Here is a 22,909-nt window from a genome sequence, read left to right on the forward strand (position 1 = left end):
AAACTCTGAAGTAGGAATACTCTTCATGATGCTGCCTGGATTTTACACTAACACAGACACTCTGAGCACTCCTGTAGGGCAAACCTGGTGTTACCATCACACAACAGCACCCTGTAAGATGGGAACACAACCCTGGATTTGCCTTAGTCAAAGTCCACCATGTCTTTACACCAAGTGAGGGGAGGGAAAAGAAGGGAAAGAGACAAGGACTGAGCACCCTGACCAGGAGGAGGATTGTGCTGCTCCTTGGGAATGTGGGAGGGCAGGCAAAGAGCAGAGGTGAAGAGAAGTGTCTGTATTTCCTCTGCTTCAAAAGGAAAGGGGACACAAAAGGATCAGCAGAGGTGTAACAGGTAAATTACCAACTCTTGGAAAGGGCTGGTTCTTGGAAACACTTCAGGGGAGTTCTGAGTCCTATCCTGAATCACAGAATAACAGAGTAATCTGAGTTGGAAGGGACTCACAAGGATCATCAAGTCCAACCCTTAAGTCAAGGGTCCACACAGGGGATTGAACCCATGACCTTGGCATTATTACAGCCAAGTTTTAACCAACTGAGCTAATCACAGAATCACAGAATGGATTGGGTTGGAAAAGCCCTCTGAGATCATCAAGTCCAACCCTTGGTCCAACTCCAGTCCCTTTACCAGATCATGGCACTCAGTGCCACAGCCAAGCTCAGCTGAAAAACCTCCAGGGATGGGGAATCCACCCCCTCTCTGGGCAGCCCATTCCAATCCCTGAGCACTCTCTCTGCAAAGGATTTCTTTCTGATCTCCTACTTAAATTTCCCCTGGTAGAATCTTGGGGTCAATGCTGCCGTTCCTTCTGCAGAAAAGGAACATTTCTGCAAGATGGGGGACAGTTTTCAAACTGATCTGTGTAATATACCCAGAGAAGTGGAAGAGGGAGGGAAGTGTGTGAGAACTACCACATATCCTGTGGTATCAAAACTAGCGTGGCCAGCAGGCCCAGGGCAGTGACCCTTCCCCTGGACTCTGCCTTGGGGAGGCCACACCTTGAGTGTTGTGTTCAGTTCTGGGCCCCTCAGTTGAGGCAAGAGATTGAGGGGCTGGAGTGGGGCCAGAGAAGAGCAACGAGGCTGGAGAAGGGTCTGGATGTGGCACTGAGTGTCCTCTGAAACACCTCCAGGGACAGAGAATCCACCATGTCTTGATCCAACCCCACTGTGATCACCAGCCCAGGGCACAGAGTGCCCTGGGCTGGTGATCACAGTGGGGCTGGATCAAGGGTTGGATTTGATGATCTCAGAGGTCTCTTCCAACCCAAGTGAGAAGAGCAACGAGGCTGGAGAAGGGACTGGAGCACAAGTGCTGTGGGGAGAGGCTGAGGGAGCTGGGGGTGTTCAGCCTGGAGAAGAGGAGGCTCAGAGGTGACCTCAGCACTGTCTGGAACTGCCTGAAGGGAAGTTCTGGCCAGCTGGGGGTTGGTCTCTTCTCCCAGGCACTCAGCAATAGGACAAGGGGGCACGATGGGCTCAAGCTCTGCCAGGGGAAATTGAAGTTGGAGAGCAGAAAAAAATTCTTTGCAGAGAGAGTGCTCAGGGATTGGAATGGGCTGCCCAGAGAGGGGGTGGATTCCCCATCCCTGGAGGTTTTTCAGCTGAGCTTGGCCGTGGCACTGAGTGCCATGATCTGGTAAAGGGACTGGAGTTGGACCAAGGGTTGGACTTGATGATCTCAGAGGGCTTTTCCAACCCAACCCATTCTATGATTCCATGAACTGAAAGCTGGTTCCTGGCAGCACAACAGGCACAAACACATCAAAAATGATAATAAAACCAGCAGCAATGTATACATGTGTGTAAATACATTGTCCTTACTTTGGTCTCCTGAAGATGTGTCCATACTGGGAGCAGGCAAGGCCCACTGTTGGTGTGTACACAATTGGCATTAACCGTTCAATGTCATCTTGTAACACCCTGTAGAATAACTTCTCATTTCTCTCCTGGATGCCCATTATGTAAATATACCTGTAATTTACCAGAACAATCAAAAACACCATTTATTGTCTCACACTTACTTAGAACTATGTGAAAAAATAAAAAAGTTAAAAAAAATTCTTTTACAAAATTTCTGTTTCTACTCAGGTCAGAATTTGAGCACTAAATAAAAGCTGGAAAAGAAAGAGCAGCAGGACTGAAACAACAATACTGGATGTGACACACCATGCATGCTAAAAAGTTAAAGCACAAACACACAATAAAAGATAACCCTTGGATTTACTGCAGGATGCAGTTGGGAGTCTTGTGTTATAAACAAAATTACCAGTGAAAGAATTTCTCATCCAGAAAATTTAAGGTCCTGACAGTAAGGTCTTGTTCATCCCAACATTAACAAACATCTAAAACTAACTCCTAACAGCAAGTTCATTTCAAAGGACTTACCCAGGTGTGTAAATTAAATCTGAATTTTTGCTGATTTACCCAGCAATTCACTGTGTATCAGTTTATATTCAGTCCTGCTGACCCAACAACACAAAGACAATGATTTGGCAGTTTTGTCTCAGGCACAGCAACTGGGCCCTTGGCCAATACAGAGGACACGACTGTTTCAGATCAGCAAGTGACATGATGTGGATTTAAGACTCATCTTTCAGTTTTCATGAGAACAAAAGGGTTTTGATGAGGTCCTGTGAGCCCCAAACCATTCCAGCTCTCCTCTTGCCTTTAGGAGACCATGATTTTTACATGCAGATACACATATGTCCTAGTTCAGCAGGAGGGACCAGCTAACCCTGTGTGGGGGTGATCAAAGCTGTGTATTCTACCCCCTCTATTCATTCCCCAAGGTCAATGGGCCATTAGCAGCAGCTGCCCAGGGAGCCATTATCACCTTCACACCCAGCCTGAGGGGGGCGGAGCTGCTATGGGCCATCAACAGTTCAACACCCCCTGGCTCCCAGAGTTAATCACCCATTGTGTGAGTCCCCGCCCGGGGGGAGGGACTGGGTGCTCCCTGAGGGTACATAAGTGGTGGGTAAGACCTTGGGAACTTCTTGTTGGATCCAGAGGAGCAGCAGGACCTCGACAGGAGGAGATCCCCGCTCTCGCCCAGACCACAGCCCTCGCCTGCACCAACAGGTTTTTCTTTTCCTTTCACTCTGGACTTGGGGGAACCACAGGGGTCTCAGCACAAGGGCAAACAAACCCCCTTGGGTTTGTGCCCCAGGACACTGGGTTATACTGCTGGGTTTTTGTGAGTTGGAAGCAATTTCCCTTCTGTGTCAGTGTTGTTATTGTAATATTATTATTAAATTTTGGCTCTGACTTATAATCTCTCTCGTGGTGAGTTCATTTCCCCTGCTGGTTCACCTTTAAACCAGCACAACAGAATATGAACACAGTAACACACCATTCTAAAAATAAAACAAAACAAAACCCTTCTCATTTTGCTCACCAAACCAGTGGGTAAAACAATAAAAGACTGATACAGACAAAACACACATTATGAGACTCAAAATTCAAGGCTTGTAATTCCATTCCAGCAGGAAATACTGAATATGCTAAACACTGGTTTTCAAACCTCAAACCCTCAATTTATCTTAATTATTCATATTTCTCCAGCATGTGCTAGCTGTCCCCTCCTTCCCCAGGAGTTCTGTGCTCTAACAACCTGCCAGCTAATCTTTTATATTACAGAAATACATATTGCAGGTTACAGCAAGTTCTGTCAACTAATTTCCACTTTTTCGTTATCTTATGACCACAGAATATTAAAAAAAAAAGCTCCTCAAGCTCACTCAGCCCACGTGGTAAAAGCATTTCCCTGTGTAGAAGTGAAAATTACACCCACCCACTGAAAAACCCAGTGAGGGGATTACAAACTTTGGTTATCCCCACACAGTGTTTTTGCATTCCCATGTTGATTCCATTCATAATTCCCATTTTATTTCCATTCACTTGCATGACAGAACAAGGCCAGAGGAGTGCTTACTTTTCCAAGGGGTCAGTCATTTTTGCCAAATTCTTATGGAACCGTAAGGCTTGGATGTCCTGTGTCTCTATTTTAGGAGGCAGAAGTCCTTGCAACCCCAGCATTTGCCGTTCATGTAACGTAAAGGCCATTCCCTGGAAAGCAGAGGTGGGAAATAATTAGTTCTGCTGCCACAATTTCTGGGAATAGAATCACAGAATGATAGAATGGATTGGGTTGGAAAAGACCTCTGAGATCATCAAGTCCAACCCTTGGTCCAACTCCTATAAACACTCTATTCCTGACTATCCATTGCCCCTTTTTTTCGAGGCAGGTGGCACAGCAGGCAGGGTTTGGATGTGTCTTGTCTCTTCTGGGGTTTTCCTCATGTTCTGTGGGTATTCCTTCTGTCCTGAGAAAGGGGGGAGAGACAGAAATGCAAAGATTTCTTGTCTCACCTGTATTAATCATAGAATTACAGAATCATGGAATGGATTGGGTTGGAAAAGACCACCAAGATCGTTAAGTCCAACCCTTGGTCCAACTCCAGTCCCTTTACCAGATCATGGCACTCAGTGCCACGGCCAAGCTCAGCTGAAAAACCTCCAGGGATGGGGAATCCACCCCATCTCTGGGCAGTCCATTCCAATCCCTGAGCACTCTCTCTGCAAAGAATTTCCTTCTCATCTCCAACTTCAATTTCCCCTGGCAGAGCTTGAGCCCATCGTGCCCCCTTGTCCTATTGCTGAGTGCCTGGGAGAAGAGACCAACCCCCAGCTGGCCAGAACTTCCCTTCAGGCAGTTCCAGACAGTGCTGAGGTCACCTCTGAGCCTCCTCTTCTCCAGGCTGAACACCCCCAGCTCCCTCAGCCTCTCCCCACAGCACTTGTGCTCCAGTCCCTTCTCCAGCCTCGTTGCTCTTCTCAGTTGGGTTGGAAGAGACCTCTGAGATCACCAAATCCAACCCTTGATCCAACCCCACTGGGATCACCAGCCCAGGGCACTCAGTGCCCTGGGCTGGTGATCCCAGTGGGGTTGGATCAAGACATGGTGGATTCTCTGTCCCTGGAGGTGTTTCAGAGGACACTCAGTGCCACATCCAGTCCCTTCTCCAGCCTCGTTGCTCTTCTCTGGCCCCGCTCCAGTTATTGGCTCTAAGTGTCCTCAGAACAATTAAAACTTTATTAACCCAGCACTGCCTGTTGATCCCCTGTCTGGCTGGAGTGGGCCCTGATGCTGCTGCTGCATTTATCTGTTTTGGGCTGAGCTGGGAACATGCCAAGTGCCCAACACAGAATGTCAGAGCCTCCCTCTCCTCGCCAAGAAAAGGGAGGAAAGGAAAAAACCCTTCCAAGTAGGTTTATGCTTAAACAAACTATATATATATTTATACAGAAAAGAGAAAAGGGAGGAAAGGAAAAAAAACTTTAAACTATGTTTATGCTTAAACTAACTATATATATATTTATTTATACAGAAAAAAGGGAGGAAAGGAAAAAAAACTTTATGTTTATGCTTAAACTAACTATATATATATTTATACAGAAAAGAGAAAAGGGAGGAAAGGAAAAAAAACTTTAAACTATGTTTATGCTTAAACTAACTATATATATATTTATACAGAAAAAAGGGAGGAAAGGAAAAAAACTTCAAACTGGTTCATGCTTAAACTAACTATATATATATATATTTATAGAGAAAAAAGGGAGGAAAGGAAAAAAACTTCAAATTGGTTCATGCTTTAACTATATATATATTTATTTATTTACACAGAAAAAAGGGAGGAAAGGAAAAAAACTTCAAATTGGTTCATGTTTAAACTAAATATATATATATTTATTTATACAGAAAAAAGGGAGGAAAGGAAAAAAAACTTCAAATGGTTCATGCTTTAACTATATATATATTTATTTATTTACACAGAAAAAAGGGAGGAAAGGAAAAAAACTTCAAATTGGTTCATGCTTAAACTAACTATATATATATATTTATTTATACCGAAAAAAGGGAGGAAAGGAAAAAAAAACTTTATGTTTATGCTTAAACTAACTATATATATATATATAGAGAGAGAGAAAAAGGGAGGAAAGGAAAAATAACTTCCAACTAGGTTAATGCTTAAACTAACTCTATATATATATATATATATACAGAAAAAAGGGAGGAAAGGAAAGGAAAAAAAACCTTCAAACTAAGTTTATGTTTAAACTCACTATATATATTTATTTATACAGAAAAAAGGGAGGAAAAGAAAAAAAACTTTATGTTTATGCTTAAACTAACTATATATATATTTATTTATAGAGAAAAAAGGGAGGAAAGGGAAAAAAACTTCAAATGGTTCATGCTTTAACTATATATATATTTATTTATACAGAAAAAAGGGAGGAAAGGAAAAAAAACTTCAAATTGGTTTATGCTTAAACTAACTATGTATATTTATTTATACAGAAAAAAGGGAGGAAAGGAAAAAAAACTTCAAATTGGTTCATGCTTAAACTAACTATATATATATATTTATTTATACAGAAAAAAGGGAGGAAAGGAAAAAAAACTTTAAACTATGTTTATGCTTAAACTAACTATATATATATATTTATAGAGAAAAAAGGGAGGAAAGGGAAAAAAACTTCAAACTAGGTTTATGTTTAAACTCACTATATATATATATTTATACAGAAAAGAGAAAAGGGAGGAAAGGAAAAATAACTTCCAACTAGGTTAATGATTAAACTAACTATATATATATTTATTTATAGAGAAAAAAGGGAGGAAAGGGAAAAAAACTTCAAACTAGGTTTATGTTTAAACTCACTATATATATATTTATACAGAAAAAAGGGAGGAAAGGAAAAATAACTTCCAACTAGGTTAATGATTAAACTAACTATATATATATTTATACAGAAAAAACCGAGGAAAGGGAAAAAAACTTTATGTTTATGCTTAAACTAACTACATATATATATTTATAGAGAAAAAGGGAGGAAAGGGAAAAAAACTTCAAACTAGGTTTATGTTTAAACTCACTATATATATATATTTATACAGAAAAGAGAAAATTAAGAGAACAATACAACACACACTTACATAAGTGAGATACAACAATTTTCCACCTCCCTCCACAAACAGATTCCATCACTTTAGATCTATAAGGACCCTAAAAGACACCCAGCAGGAAAGAGAAGGTACAACAACAAAACATCTCTACTTCCCTGACTTCAAACAAAAGGCAAGTAGTGGGAGCAGCAGGAGCAAGACCCACGTTAGCAGGACAGCTCAGAGTGTCCTGTCTTTACTTGGGCCATGATGGAACTGAGAGAGCACCTCCCACTCCTGTATCATATCTCAGGTTTGTGTCATCTGGTGTGAAATATCTCTGTGGTTGCTTAGTCAGGTGATCCCTGTCTCTCCTAATCTCTGTAGATTCTCTGAGCCTGCTAATTTGAGGCCCAGCTAAAACTAAAGCCCAAACTACCACAATCTCTACCTCTTATTTCATACTAAATGATGTTAAACTTGCATTTTATAGGTCTATATTTATCTTTTCTCTGCGCTTTAACAGTTTTTGTTGTTTTCAGGGCTGTCTTTTACCCCTCCATGTTGTAGGAAATAGTCCATTAGGATGGGGTAGATACTTCAGACAGGAAAAAAGCAGATCATCATTGGACACCAACACCAGTTCAGCTCAGGTTTTTTTCATCTGATGGTTCATGTCCTGCAACACAGAACTCAACATGTAAGTTATTTTGTCTTCTCAAGGTTAAATGTCCTTGAGGCACACACTGGGATCCATCTTGTCTCCTTCTCAGGGGTCTCTATACCCCACATTGGGGTCTTCACACCTCACACTGGGGTCTTCACACCTCACACTGGGGTCACCACCCCCTTCTTAGGGGTCACTATCCCCACACTACCACAACTGGACAGAACACAGGCTGGAAAGATTTTTTACCTTCCTGTGAGGACCACACTTAAACCAAGGAGAACTTAATAAGTGTCTCCAGAAAATCAGAGCCTTGTGGACCCAACACTGCCTACAACACGGACAGCACACAGGTTGGAAGGGTTTCTGACCTCTGAGACTACATTTAATATCAAGAAAAGAACTTGCAACTTCCAAAATAACATTTCTTAATGTATGTGACAATGACTATATTAATGTTATGACAGTGATAACATTGAGCTGCAGGATTGTATTTAATTGATAACAAAACACCCCAAAGAAACCAGCACAACACACATTTTACAGGCAACTCCATCAGGATACCCCTCACGACAAACTTAACCAACAAAGGATTACTAAACATAATCAGGCATTGGAATGGGCTGCCCAGAGAGAGGGGGTGGATTCCCCATTCCTGGAGATTTTTAACCTGAGCTTGGCCGTGGCACTGAGTGCCATGATCTGGTAAAGGGACTGGAGTTGGACCAAGGGTTGGACTTGATGATCTCAGAGGTCTCTTCCAACCCAACTGAGAAGAGAAGAGCAACAAGGCTGGAGAAGGGACTGGAGCACAAGTGCTGTGGGGAGAGGCTGAGGGAGCTGGGGGTGTTCAGCCTGGAGAAGAGGAGGCTCAGAGGTGACCTCAGCACTGTCTGGAACTGCCTGAAGGGAAGTTCTGGCCAGCTGGGGGTTGGTCTCTTCTCCCAGGCACTCAGCAATAGGACAAGGGGGCACGATGGGCTCAAGCTCTGCCAGGGGAAATTGAAGTTGGAGAGCAGAAAGAAATTCTTTGCAGAGAGAGTGCTCAGGGATTGGAATGGGCTGCCCAGAGACGGGGTGGATTCTCCATCCCTGGAGGTTTTTCAGCTGAGCTTGGCCGTGGCACTGAGTGCCATGATCTGGTAAAGGGACTGGAGTTGGACCAAGGGTTGGACTTGATGATCTCGGAGGGCTTTTCCAACCCAATCCATTCTGTGATTCTGTGATAAACTCAACAGTTCAACACCACATTCAACACACTCAGCAACCAAAAAGAAAAGCAACAGGAAAAACAGAGCTGCTTCCCACTAACACATATACACCTGGTGAGCTGTAATAATTTATAATTAGTAGGGCATAGGAAAATAAAGTAATAATTTGGTTGCTTAACCCTGAAATGTCTGATGGGGTGGGGGAGACAGGGTGGCTCATGGGTTGCCCTCCCAGAGATGGTGGAAGGTTTCTCCCCAGTTTTAGCTTATACTCCATCTCTTTTTATACCTGTTTTTTTTTCCTCTAGGTGGTTTGTGTGACTAAAGTCGATACTTTGGGGGTGACAGAGAGATGCCCAAGGGGTGGCTCCTTGGGTCTCTGCAGGGAGCCACAGGGTGTGGCAAAGAAGGCCAGGATAGTTCAATAACATTCCATTCTTTAGTAACACCATCAATCCTCTTAGCATCCCTCCAGGGATCAGCTAATCAACTAATTAAGGCCTTATCAGGCCCATCACCCCACACCTTCTGACCACAGCTCTCCCACACTTCCCAGACCTCACATCCCTTGCCAAGTCCCATTTTCCTTTGGGAAAACGGGGAACAACTGAGAGGTCCCACTGCAGACAGGCGGAGAGTTAAAATTAAGTAACAGCTACTTTTTCATAGGAACTTAAGGCTGACCAAGAACATTTGGGCCAGCCAGTCTGGTCCCTACAGCCACAGACACATTTAGTATCACGTCCCACTTCAGCAGGTGGGACCAGTTTGTCCCTGTGTGGGGGTGACCAAAGCTGTGCATTCTAAACCCTCCATTCATTGCCCACAACTGTTCCCAATGGCCCATTGGCAGCAGCTGCCCAGGGCACACCTGAGCCCTCAGGCTGGGAGCTGGCTGGGAAAGAAGCCTGGCAGAGGAGCTGGGACAACTCCCCTCCAGGGACTCCTTGGCACCTCCACACCCACCTGAGGGCTCAGCTCTGCTCAGGGGCCACCAACCATTCCAAAATCCCCCCTGACTCCCACAGTCAGATCCCCCAGGGTGGAACTCCCTGCCCTGGGGGAGGCACTGGGGGCTCCCACCTGGGCCTGAGGGGATGGAATCTGGGGGTTTGGGGACTTGGGGACCACTCATTGGATCCAGAGGAGGAGCAGAACCTGGACAGGAGGAGCCCCCCACTCTCCACCAGACTGTGCCATCATCTGCACCAACAGGTTTGTCCCTTCCTTTTCCTTTGGATGTGGAGGAACCACGTCGGGCTCAGCACAGGGGCCACCAAACCCCCCTGTGTTTGTGCCCCAGGGGGTGGGTTACACTGCTGGGCTTGGGGGTTAAACCCAATTTCTCCCTGTGCCACTGCATTTATTGTAATATTGTTATTAAAGTGCAACTCTGACTTATAATCTCTTTGTGTTGGGTTCATTTCTCCTGCTGGTTTTCCTTTAAACCAGCACATACAGAGATTTTTACCTTATCTGCTCCATTTCCTGCTTCCTCTTGCATAATTCCAGTAAGAAACCCAGATCCCAAAGTCACTGAATTGGCTTAAAGTAATGTAATGTAGTAAGATTATCATAATTCAACCCAAATCCTTCATTTTCACTTAGGGATAGAACTAATCCATTTCCCTACTCCCCAAAAGCCTCATGTGTAACAAATGAAGTTAAACTGCACAGATTTCCCATTCTTTGCTGTTTCAGGGTGGATGAAGGGCTTTAATTCGTTGTTGTTTACATACTTAATTTGAATTGTGTGCTGATACATTCAATAAAACTGGTTTTTTTTGCTTGCTGGTGGAGACTGACAGGCACTTTTCCAGAGCAGAGAATTCCTGGGTGTGACTCTGCAGGCACTCACTGACCCCACTCCTAAACCTGCCACTTCCAGAGGGACAAGGAAACCTTTCCTTATTTCAGCTCATCCAAGTGGGTCAGTGAATGATTAAATCAATATCTGAGTGGTGGGAGCAACAAAAAGCCAGGAAAGCCTTTGCTGTGCCAAGGCTGTGCATCAACCCGGGAGGAAAAGGGGGAATCTGAAAGGGAAAGGTTTGACAATTTGCCCAATTTCCATGAGATGGAAACAAGATCTGCTCACAAACAACATTCCCTTTGTTTGCTAAAGCAGCCAGATTAGAAAACAAGGGCACAGCTCCCCATGCTGGGGGCAGATTCTTGCTGCCAAGCTGGAAAAAAAATAAATTAAAATTCAAAAGAGCTTTCTCTGGTTTGTTTTATGCCTTGTAATTACATTCCAAGCGCCCCCTGCAATCAGAAAACTCGTGGAATATCAAGACTTGGAAGGGACACACAAGGATCACTGAGATCCAGCTCCTGAAGTCACAGGGAAAAAATAATATTTTCCCAAATGACAATAAAATATATAAATTCAGATTAGAATATTGGCAATAAAATACATAAATTCAGCTTAGAATACTTGACAATATATAAATTCAGATTAGAATATTGATAATAAAATATATAAATTCAGGTTAGAATACTTGACAATATATAAATTCAGATTAGAATATTGGCAATAAAATACATAAATTCAGATTAGAATACTTGACAATACATAAATTCAGATTAGAATATTGATAATAAAATATATAAATTCAGGTTAGAATATTGGCAATAAAATACATAAATTCAGATTAGAATATTGATGATAATAAAATACATAAATTCAGATTAGAATATTGGCAATAAAATACATAAATTCAGATTAGAATACTTGACAATATATAAATTCAGATTAGAATATTGATAATAAAATATATAAATTCAGATTAGAATATTGATAATAAAATATAAAAATTCAGATTAGAATATTGACAATATATAAATTCAGATTAGAATATTGATAATAAAATACATAAATTCAGATTAGAATACTTGACAATATATGAATTCAGATTAGAATATTAATAATAAAATATATAATTTCAGATTAGAACACGAGACAATAAAATACATAAATTCAGATTAGAATATTGATAATAAAAAATACATAAATTGAGATTAGAATATTGACAATAAAATATATAGATTCAGATTGGAATATTGACAATAAAATATATAAATTCAGATTAGAATATTGGCAATAAAGTATATAATTTCAGACTAGAACACTTGAAAATAAAATAAATTCTGATTAGAATATTGATAATAAAATATATAATTTCAGATTAGAACACTTGACAATAAAATAGATAAATTTATATTAGAATATTGACAATATATAAATTCAGATTAGAAGATTGGCAATAAAATATATAAACTCAGATTAGAACACTTGAAAATAAATTCAGATTAGAATATTGATAATAAAATATATAATTTCAGATTAGAGTACTGCCAATAAAATACATAAATTCAGATTAGAATACTTGACAATAAAATATAATAATTGAGATTAGAATATTGACAATAAAATATATAAATTAAGATTAGAATATTGATAATAAAATATATAATTTCAGATTAGAGTACTGCCAATAAAATACATAAATTCAGATTAGCATATTGACAATAAAATATATAAATTCAGATTAGAAGATTGGCAACAAAATATGTAATTTCAGACTAGAACACTTGAAAATAAAATAAATTCAGATTAGAATATTGATAATAAAATATATAATTTCAGATTAGAACACTAAACAATAAAATACATAAATTCAGATTAGAATACTTGACAATAAAATAAATAAATTCAGATTAGAATATTGATAATAAAATATATAATTTCAGATTAGAGTACTGCCAATAAAATACATAAATTCAGATTAGAATACTGACAATAAAATATATAAATTCAGATTAGAAGATTGGCAATAAAATATGTAATTTCAGACTAGAACACTTGAAAATAAAATAAATTCAGATTAGAATATTGATAATAAAATATATAATTCAGATTAGAGTACTGCCAATAAAATACATAAATTCAGATTAGAATACTTGACAATAAAATATAATAATTGAGATTAGAATATTGACAATAAAATATATAAATTAAGATTAGAATATTGACAATAAAATATATAAATTCAGATTAGAAGATTGGCAATAAAATATATAATTTCAGACTAGAACACTTGAAAATAAAATAAATTCAGATTAGAATATTGATAACAAAATATATAATTTCAGATTAGAAAACTGACAATAAAATAGATAAATTCAGATTGGAATATTGACAATAAAATATATAAATTCAGGTTAGAATATTGATAATAAAATACATAAATTCCGATTAGAATATTTGACAATAAAATATATAAATTGAGATTAGAACACTTGACAATAAAATATATAATTCAGATTAGAATACTGCCAATAAAATACATAAATTCAGATTGGAATATTGACAATAAAACATATAAATTCAGATTAGAACACAAACACTTTCACTTCTGATTATTTCCCAACAGACTTTCACTGGTATTTGTAGAAAACATGCCCATTAATGTAAAATCTCTAATTTACACTCTATTCTTGGTGTAATTAATTAATCACACTGGAATGGTTTTTACCCAATACAATACTCCTTAGGGAAAAAATACCATCATTAAAATAATTACTGTTTTTATGCCATTTTTCTCGTAGCTCATTTAAATCATATTAAGTTCCAGTTGTTTTGACTACCCTGATTTAAACACTCCACCTCCTTTTCTGTAATAATTCTACACTATGTACTAAATTCTTAGAGTTAAAAAGCAAGAAAAAAAAGAAAAAAAGCCCCAAAAAATTCCGTGTTTTGCAAAAACATGTAAATATCTTTTGGCAGAAAACTTTAATTATTTAACCCTAAAATAAATTTGTTTTAATTTGCATTTATTTGTATTTCTGCTGACAGATTTGACACTAAATATTGAATCAATTTATCCTTTTTCTACTGTTTCAAGTCATTTGCAAACCATGGTTTTCTTCCCTCATGTAATTATTATTTTCAAGTATCTTTCCAATACTAAACACACATAAATTTCAGCTGGTGGCTCCTCCCTGAACTTTTTTTACCCTTTCTGCTCTTTGGGGGTTTTTTTTGGCTGCAGTCACTTTATCCACTTTAGTGATATTTATTTCAGAAAACTGACTTGAATAATCCAAGAGAAGAAAACAATGTAAACAGCACTGAGAAAAAAAAAAAAAAAAGAAAAAACACACACACAGAATGCAACTTTTTTTTGGTGTATTGCAAAGGATCTTCATTAGTTTCACTTCTGCATATTTTATAAGAAATATTGGTTCCCTCTTTTCCTTTTTACCCCGTAGTTTGTTACTATCAGCAATTTATGCCCTTTTCAAACAACCCTTTTGTCAACACAAACTGTTGCTGCAGAGCAAGTGATTGAGATAAAAGTGATTCAGATAAAGTGATTCAGATAAAAGTGATTCAGATAAAAGTGATTCAGATAAAGTGATTCAGATAAAGAGATTCAGATAAAAGTGATTCAGATAAAGTGATTCAGATAAAGTGATTCAGATAAAAGTGATTCAGATAAAAGTGATTCAGATAAAAGTGATTCAGATAAAAGTGATTCAGATAAAAGTGATTCAGATAAAGTGATTGAGATAAAGTGATTCAGATAAAGTGATTCAGATAAAGTGATTCAGATAAAGAGATTCAGATAAAAGTGATTCAGATAAAGAGATTCAGATAAAGTGATTCAGATAAAAGTGATTCAGATAAAGTGATTCAGATAAAGAGATTCAGATAAAAGTGATTCAGATAAAAGTGATTGAGATAAAAGTGATTGAGATAAAAGTGATTCAGATAAAAGTGATTCAGATAAAAGTGATTCAGATAAAGTGATTCAGATAAAGAGATTCAGATAAAAGTGATTGAGATAAAAGTGATTGAGATAAAAGTGATTGAGATAAAAGTGATTCAGATAAAAGTGATTCAGATAAAGTGATTCAGATAAAGTGATTCAGATAAAGTGATTCAGGTAAAGTGATTGAGATAAAAGTGATTGAGATAAAAGTGATTGAGATAAAAGTGATTCAGATAAAGAGATTCAGATAAAGTGATTGAGATAAAGTGATTCAGATAAAAGTGATTCAGATAAAAGTGATTGAGATAAAAGTGATTCAGATAAAGAGATTCAGATAAAGTGATTCAGATAAAGTGATTCAGATAAAGAGATTCAGATAAAAGTGATTCAGATAAAAGTGATTCAGATAAAGTGATTCAGATAAAGAGATTCAGATAAAGAGATTCAGATAAAAGTGATTGAGATAAAAGTGATTCAGATAAAGAGATTCAGATAAAGAGATTCAGATAAAAGTGATTCAGATAAAAGTGATTCAGATAAAGAGATTCAGATAAAAGTGATTCAGATAAAGTGATTCAGATAAAGTGATTCAGATAAAGTGATTCAGGTAAAGTGATTCAGGTAAAGTGATTCAGATAAAAGTGATTGAGATAAAAGTGATTCAGATAAAGTGATTCAGATAAAGAGATTCAGATAAAAAGATTCAGATAAAGAGATTCAGATAAAGTGATTCAGGTAAAGTGATTCAGATAAAGTGATTGAGATAAAGTGATTGAGATAAAGTGATTCAGATAAAGTGATTCAGATAAAAGTGGTTTAGGATACTGTCCTAGTTCAGCAGGAGGGACCAGCTAACCCTGTGTGGGGGTGATCAAAGCTGTGTATTCTACCCCCTCTATTCATTCCCCAAGGTCAATGGACCATTAGCAGCAGCTGCCCAGGGAGCCATTATCACCTTCACACCCAGCCTGAGGGGGCGGAGCTGCCAATGGGCCATCAACAGCTCAACACCCCCTGGCTCCCAGAGTTAATCACCCATTGTGTGAGTCCCCGCCCAGGGGGAGGGACTGAGAGCTCCCTGAGGGTACATAAGGGGTGGGTAAGAAGACCTCGGGAACTTCTCGTCGGATCCAGAGCAGCAGCAGGACCTCGACAGGAGGAGATCCCCGCTCTCGCCCAGACCACAGCCCTCGCCTGCACCAACAGGTTTTTCTTTTCCTTTTGCTCTGGACTTGGGGGAACCACAGGGGTCTCAGCACAAGGGCAAACAAACCCCCTTGGGTTTGTGCCCCAGGACACTGGGTTATACTGCTGGGGTTTTGTGAGTTGGAAGCAATTTCCCTTGTGTGTCAGTGTTGTTATTGTAATATTATTATTAAATTTTAGGTCTGACTTATAATCTCTCTCGTGGTGAGTTCATTTCCCCTGCTGGTTCACCTTTAAACCAGCACAGATACAAAGCTGAATAATTGGTAAAAATCTGTAACACACTGACTGTTACATTAAATATTGCAAAAACAGAAGAGATGCCAAAATATTTAGGATGTTTAGAAGAGGAAGGAGAACAAGGAGTTTATTCTCCATCAGTGAGGTCACCAAAGTCAATAGTTCAGGGCATGTGAAAGGCCACAATCCTGTGGCTACACCAACATTTCACTCTGAATTAAATTAAATATCTCACCAGCAAAACCCACCTGCCTTAAGAACCTTAAAAATAAAACCTACCCAGTTTATAATTTGTCCTATTTCCCTGAAACCAGTGACTTTAAACCATCTGGGACTCTGGTAACAACACCCATGAGCAATGAGGTTGGTCCAAAGCAGAAGAGCAACCCATCTTTAATCAGTTTATTCACATTTTTCCCACCTGGGTGTTCAGTCCATGTGGAGTTACAATAACATTAAACAGGGTGAATTTTTAGGTGGTTAATAATTACTTCCAGCTGCTTATTTACATGACAATTACATCTAAATATTACAATTAAAGAACTAAAGAAGACAATTGCATTAAAAGATGCTCTAATTTCTGCACAGACATAACTCAGGAATCAGAAATCCATCAGTCTGCACAGAGAAATCCAATCCTTGTTCCAACTGGGACAGAAAAGTTAGTCCAGAACAGCAGCTCTTCCTGTATCCCATTCCATTTCTCCCAACTCTTGCTGTATCCCATTCCATTTCTCCCAACTCTTGCTGTATCCCATTCCATTTCTCCCAACTCCTGCTGTATCCCATTCCATTTCTCCCAACTCCTGCTGTATCCCATTCCATTTCTCCCAACTCCTGCTGTATCCCATTCCATTTCAACTCTTGCTGTATCCCCTTCCATTTCTCCCAACTCTTCCTGTATCCCATTCCATTTCTCCCAACTCTTCCTGTATCCCATTCCATTTCTCCCAACTCTTCCTGTATCCCATTCCATTTCTCCCAACTCTTCCTGTATCCCATTCCATTTCTCCCAACTCTTCCTGTATCCCATTCCATTTCTCCCAACTCTTCCTGTATCCCATTCCATTTCTCCCAACTCTTCCTGTATCCCATTCCATTTCTCCCAACTCTTCCTGTATCCCATTCCATTTCTCCCAACTCTTCCTGTATCCCATTCCATTTCTCCCAACTCTTCCTGTATCCCATTCCATTTCTCCCAACTCTTCCTGTATCCCATTCCATTTCTCCCAACTCTTCCTGTATCCCATTCCATTTCTCCCAACTCTTGCTGTATCCCATTCATTATCCATCACCTTCCCTATGCTTTGGATTTGGGATTGTGGCTTGTTCCCAGACAGCACCTCAGAGCATGGAGAATTTCCTTGGATCAAGGTGCCTGGAGCTGCAGAATTACACATTCCTACCCTTCTGCCTCCCTTTATAATCCCCAGTTCAGCTGGCCCAGACCTGTCCCAGTAAATCAAGAATCCCTCAGCAATGTGGGACTGATGTGTCAAAGGCATTTAAGATCCCAAGGGCCAAATTGCCTCTAGTTTGCCCTGGGAATAAATGCCTAAATACTGCAATGGTTTGGATCCCAGGCACTCAGCAATAGGACAAGGGGGCACGATGGGCTCAAGCTCTGCCAGGGGAAATTGAAGTTGGAGAGCAGAAAGGAATTCTTTGCAGAGAGAGTGCTCAGGGATTGGAATGGGCTGCCCAGAGAGGGGGTGGATTCCCCATCCCTGGAGGTTTTTCAGCTGAGCTTGGCCGTGGCACTGAGTGCCATGATCTGGTAAAGGGACTGGAGTTGGACCAAGGGTTGGACTTGATGATCTCAGAGGGCTTTTCCAGCCCAATCCATTCTGTGATTCTATTCTATGATCTATAGGGGTGTGTGAGGGTCTATGGGGTTCTGTGGTGGGTCCATGGGGGTCTATAGGGGTGTGTGAGGATCTATGGGGTTCTGTGGGGGGTCCATGAGGGTCTATAGGGGTGTATGAGGGTCTATGGGGGGCCCATGGGGGTCTATTGGGGATCTATAGGGGTGTGTGAGGGTCTATGAGGTGTATGGGGGTCTATGAGCATTTCTAGGGGGTCTATGGGGGGTCTGTGGGATTCTATTGGGCTCTATAGGGGTGTGTGACCATCTCTGGGGGGCTATGGAGGGTCTGTGGGATTCTATAGGGGGTGTGTGAGCATCTCTGGGGGGCTATGGGGGGTCTGTGGGATTCTGTAGGGGGTGTGTGAGCATCTCTGGGGGGCTATGGGGGGTCTGTGGGACTCTATAGGGGGTGTGTGAGCATCTCTGGGGGGCTATGGGGGGTCTGTGGGATTCTATAGGGGTGTGCGAGCATCTCTGGGGGGCTATGGGGGGTCTGTGGGATTCTATAGGGGTGTGTGAGCATCTATGGGGGGTCTGTGGGATTCTGTAGGGCCCCAGGCACTCAGCAACAGGACAAGGGGGCACGATGGGCTCAAGCTCTGCCAGGGGAAATTGAAGTTGGAGAGCAGAAAGAAATTCTTTGCAGAGAGAGTGCTCAGGGATTGGAATGGGCTGCCCAGAGAGGGGGTGGATTCCCCATCCCTGGAGGTTTTTCAGCTGAGCTTGGCCGTGGCACTGAGTGCCATGATCTGGTAAAGGGACTGGAGTTGGATCAAGGGTTGGACTTGATGGTCTCGGAGGTCTCTTCCAACCCAATCCATTCTATGATTTAAGTCACAGGAATCACTTTTCAGTCTCCTTTGACCCCACAGAGCTGAGTGTCCTTTCTCTGAGTGGTGACTTTCATTTTTATTTGTTTCCTTAATCCTCTTTACAGCTCAGAACCAACAGGTGTCCTCCCTCAGACAGCACAGACAAAGCAGGGAGGGTGTCTAGGAGAAAACCCAGCACACTCCAAAGCACACAAAAATGAATTAATTAATACACATGGACAAATTTATTACAACAAAACCAATGTTATGCTGTAGCAGGGAGGAAACCAAGTGAAGTGTTGGCAGTGGTTTACTTAAGACAAACTTGGGCTGTGCCACAATGAGCTGTGCCTTTAATCCTCAAAATATCTGGCACTGGGGCTTCAGAACAACTGGGCTCTCACACAAAGCCAGAGCTGCTATAAATACCAGCATATACAAATTCAGCTGCCTGCTTTGTGTGAAGGCAAACAGGAGCCCTGAAACCCTGAAGAATGATTTTTATAGCACTACTGAGTAAGGAATTCTGAGAATCATAGAAGAGAATCACAGAATGGATTGGGGTGGAAAAGCCCCCCGAGACCATCAAGTCCAACCCTTGGTCCAACTCCAGTCCCTTTACCAGATCATGGCACTCAGTGCCACGGCCAAGCTCAGCTGAAAAACCTCCAGGGATGGGGAATCCACCCCCTCTCTGGGCAGCCCATTCCAATCCCTGAGCACTCTCTCTGCAAAGAATTTCTTTCTGCTCTCCAACTTCAATTTCCCCTGGCAGAGCTTGAGCCCATTGTGCCCCCTTGTCCTTATGCTGAGTGCCTGGGGCCCTACAGAATCCCACAGACCCCCCATAGCCCCCCAGAGATGCTCACACCCCCCCATAGAATCCCACAGACCCCCCATAGCCCCCCACAGATGCTCACACAGCCCCTATAGAATCCCACAGACCCCCCCATAGCCCCCCAGAGATGCTCACACACCCCCTACAGAATCCCACAGACCCCCCATAGCCCCCCACAGATGCTCACACACCATCCTATAGAATCCCACAGACCCCCCATAGCCCCCCACAGATGCTCACACAGCCCCTATAGAATCCCACAGACCCCCCCATAGACCGCCAGAGATGCTCACACAGCCCCTATAGAATCCCAGACCCCCCCATAGCCCCCCACAGATGCTCACACACCCCTACAGAATCCCACAGACCCCCCATAGCCCCCCAGAGATGCTCACACACCCCCTATAGAATCCCACAGACCCCCCCATAGACCGCCAGAGATGCTCACACACCCCCTACAGAATCCCACAGACCCCCCATAGCCCCCCAGAGATGCTCACACACCCCCTATAGAATCCCACAGAACCCCCATAGACCCCCACAGATGCTCACACACACCCCATAGAATCCCACAGACCCCCCATAGCCCCCCACAGACGCTCACACACCCCCTACAGAATCCCACAGACCCCCCATAGCCCCCCAGAGATGCTCACACAACTCCTATAGAATCCCACAGACCCCCATAGCCCCCCAGAGATGCTCACACACCCCTATAGAATCCCATAGCCCCCCATAGATGCTCACACACCTCCTATAGAATCCCACAGACCCCCCATAGACCCCCACAGATGCTCACACACCCCCTACAGAATCCCACAGACCCCCCATAGCCCCCCAGAGATGCTCACACACCTCCTATAGAATCCCACAGACCCCCCATAGACCCCCACAGATGCTCACACACCCCCTATAGAATCCCACAGACCCCCCATAGCCCCCCACAGATGCTCACACACCTCCTATAGAATCCCACAGACCCCCCATAGCCCCCCACAGATGCTCACACACCCCCTATAGAATCCCACAGACCCCCCCATAGCCCCCCAGAGATGCTCACACACCCCCTACAGAATCCCACAGACCCTCCATAGCCCCCCAGAGATGCTCACACACCCCCTATAGAATCCCACAGACCCCCCATAGCCCCCCAGAGATGCTCACACACCCCTATAGAATCCCACAGACCCCCCATAGATGCTCACACACCCCATAGAATCCCACAGACCCCCCATAGCCCCCCATAGATGCTCACACACCTCCTATAGAATCCCACAGACCCCCAGAGATGCTCACACACCCCATAGAATCCCACAGACCCCCCATAGCCCCCCAGAGATGCTCACACACCCCATAGAATCCCACAGACCCCCCATAGCCCCCCAGAGATGCTCACACACCTCCTTTAGAATCCCACAGACCCCCCATAGCCCCCCAGAGATGCTCACACACCCCCTATAGAATCCCACAGACCCCCCATAGCCCCCCAGAGATGCTCACACACTCCCTATAGAATCCCACAGACCCCCCACAGCCCCCCAGAGATGCTCACACATGTCCTATAGAATCCCACAGACCCCCCATAGATGCTCACACACCCCATAGAATCCCACAGACCCCCCAGAGATGCTCACACACCCCCTATAGAATCCCACAGACCCCCCAGAGATGCTCACACACCCCCTATAGAATCCCACAGACCCCCCAGAGATGCTCACACACCCCCCATAGAATCCCACAGACCCCCCACAGCCCCCCACAGATGCTCACACACCCCCTACAGAATCCCACAGACCCCCCATAGACCCCCTAGAGATGCTCATAGACCCCCATACACCTCATAGACCCTCACACACCCCTATAGATCCCCAACAGACCCCCACGGACCCCACAGACCCTCTATAGACCGCTATAGACCCCCATGGATCCCCCACAGGTCCTCACACACCCCTATAGATCCCCTATAGACCCCCATGGACCCCTCATAGCCCCCCATAGAACCCCACAGACCCTCACACACCCCTATAGATCATAGAATAGAATCACAGAATGGATTGGGTTGGAAAAGACCTCTGAGATCATCAAGTCCAACCCTTGGTCCAACTCCAGTCCCTTTACCAGATCATGGCACTCAGTGCCACGGCCAAGCTCAGCTGAAAAACTGTGATCTTACAGAAAAAAACAGTGCTATGACAAAGCTGAAGCACTAAGAACAGATGACCCGTGAGTTCCCAAATTGTTTCTTTTCTGTGTTATATGGATTACAACTTTTACATTGATGACTGCCAAGTGCTACATATAAGGCATAATAGTAGTAATCATTAATAAATTAATATAAATATAAATATTAACAAATTATTAATATATTAATAAATAAAAAATATTTTCTGATTCTTTAATTGCAAAAGTATAATAGTAATAATAATAGTATAATAAAGTATAATAGTAGTAATCCTGAATAAATTAATATCAATAGAAATTAATATTAACAAATTATTAATCAATATATTAATAAATAATATTTTCTGATTTTTTAATTGCAAACGTATAATACTAGTAATAATAGTATAATAAAGTATAATACTAGTAATTATTAATAAATTAATATCAATATAAATTAATATTAACATATTAATTAATATATTAATAAATAAGAAATATTTTGATATTTTTATTGCAAAAGTATACTAGTAGTAATAGTATAATAAAGTATAATGGTAGTAATCATGAATAAATTAATATAAATATAAATATTAAATTATTAATTAATATATTAATAAACAAGAAATATTTTGTTTTTTTAATTGCAAAAGCATAATACTAGTAATAATAGTATAATGAAGTATAATAGTAGTAATTATTAATAAATTAATATAAATATAAATTAATTTTAAGAAATTATTAATCAATATATTAATAAATAATAAATATTTTCTGATTTTTTAATTGCAAAAGTATAATAGTAGTAATAATTGTATAATAAAGTATAATAGTAGTAATCCTGAATAAATTAATATAAATATAAATTAATATTGACAAATAATTAATATATATTAATAAATAATATTTTGTGATTTTTTAATTGCAAAAGTATAATAGTAGTAATAATAGTATAAAAAAGTATAATAGTAGTGATCATGAATAAATTAATATAAATATAAATATTAACAAATTATTAATTAATATATTAATAAATAAGGAATATTTTCTGATTTTTTAATTGCAATAGTATAATAGTATTAATAATAGTATAATAAAGTGTAATAGTAGTAATTATTAATAAATTAATATCAATACAAATTAATTTTAAGAAA

The 22,909-nt window shown here is 40.9% G+C and overlaps 1 protein-coding gene across 1 annotated transcript in view; it reads right to left on the reverse strand.

The window, feature by feature from the left end:
• Window positions 1–22,909, reverse strand: part of ME2 (malic enzyme 2) — a 60,091-nt gene that overhangs the window by 20,334 nt on the left and 16,848 nt on the right. The window contains exons 3-4 of the mRNA XM_071580390.1: window positions 3,957–4,090; window positions 1,844–1,993 (exon numbers count right to left, since the gene is read on the reverse strand). Coding sequence (XP_071436491.1) covers window positions 1,844–1,993; window positions 3,957–4,090 — 284 coding nt within the window. The remainder of the gene's footprint in view (window positions 1–1,843; window positions 1,994–3,956; window positions 4,091–22,909) is intronic.

The sequence above is a fragment of the Pithys albifrons genome, chromosome Z (assembly GCF_047495875.1).
Source record: "Pithys albifrons albifrons isolate INPA30051 chromosome Z, PitAlb_v1, whole genome shotgun sequence".
Classification (NCBI taxonomy): domain Eukaryota; kingdom Metazoa; phylum Chordata; class Aves; order Passeriformes; family Thamnophilidae; genus Pithys; species Pithys albifrons.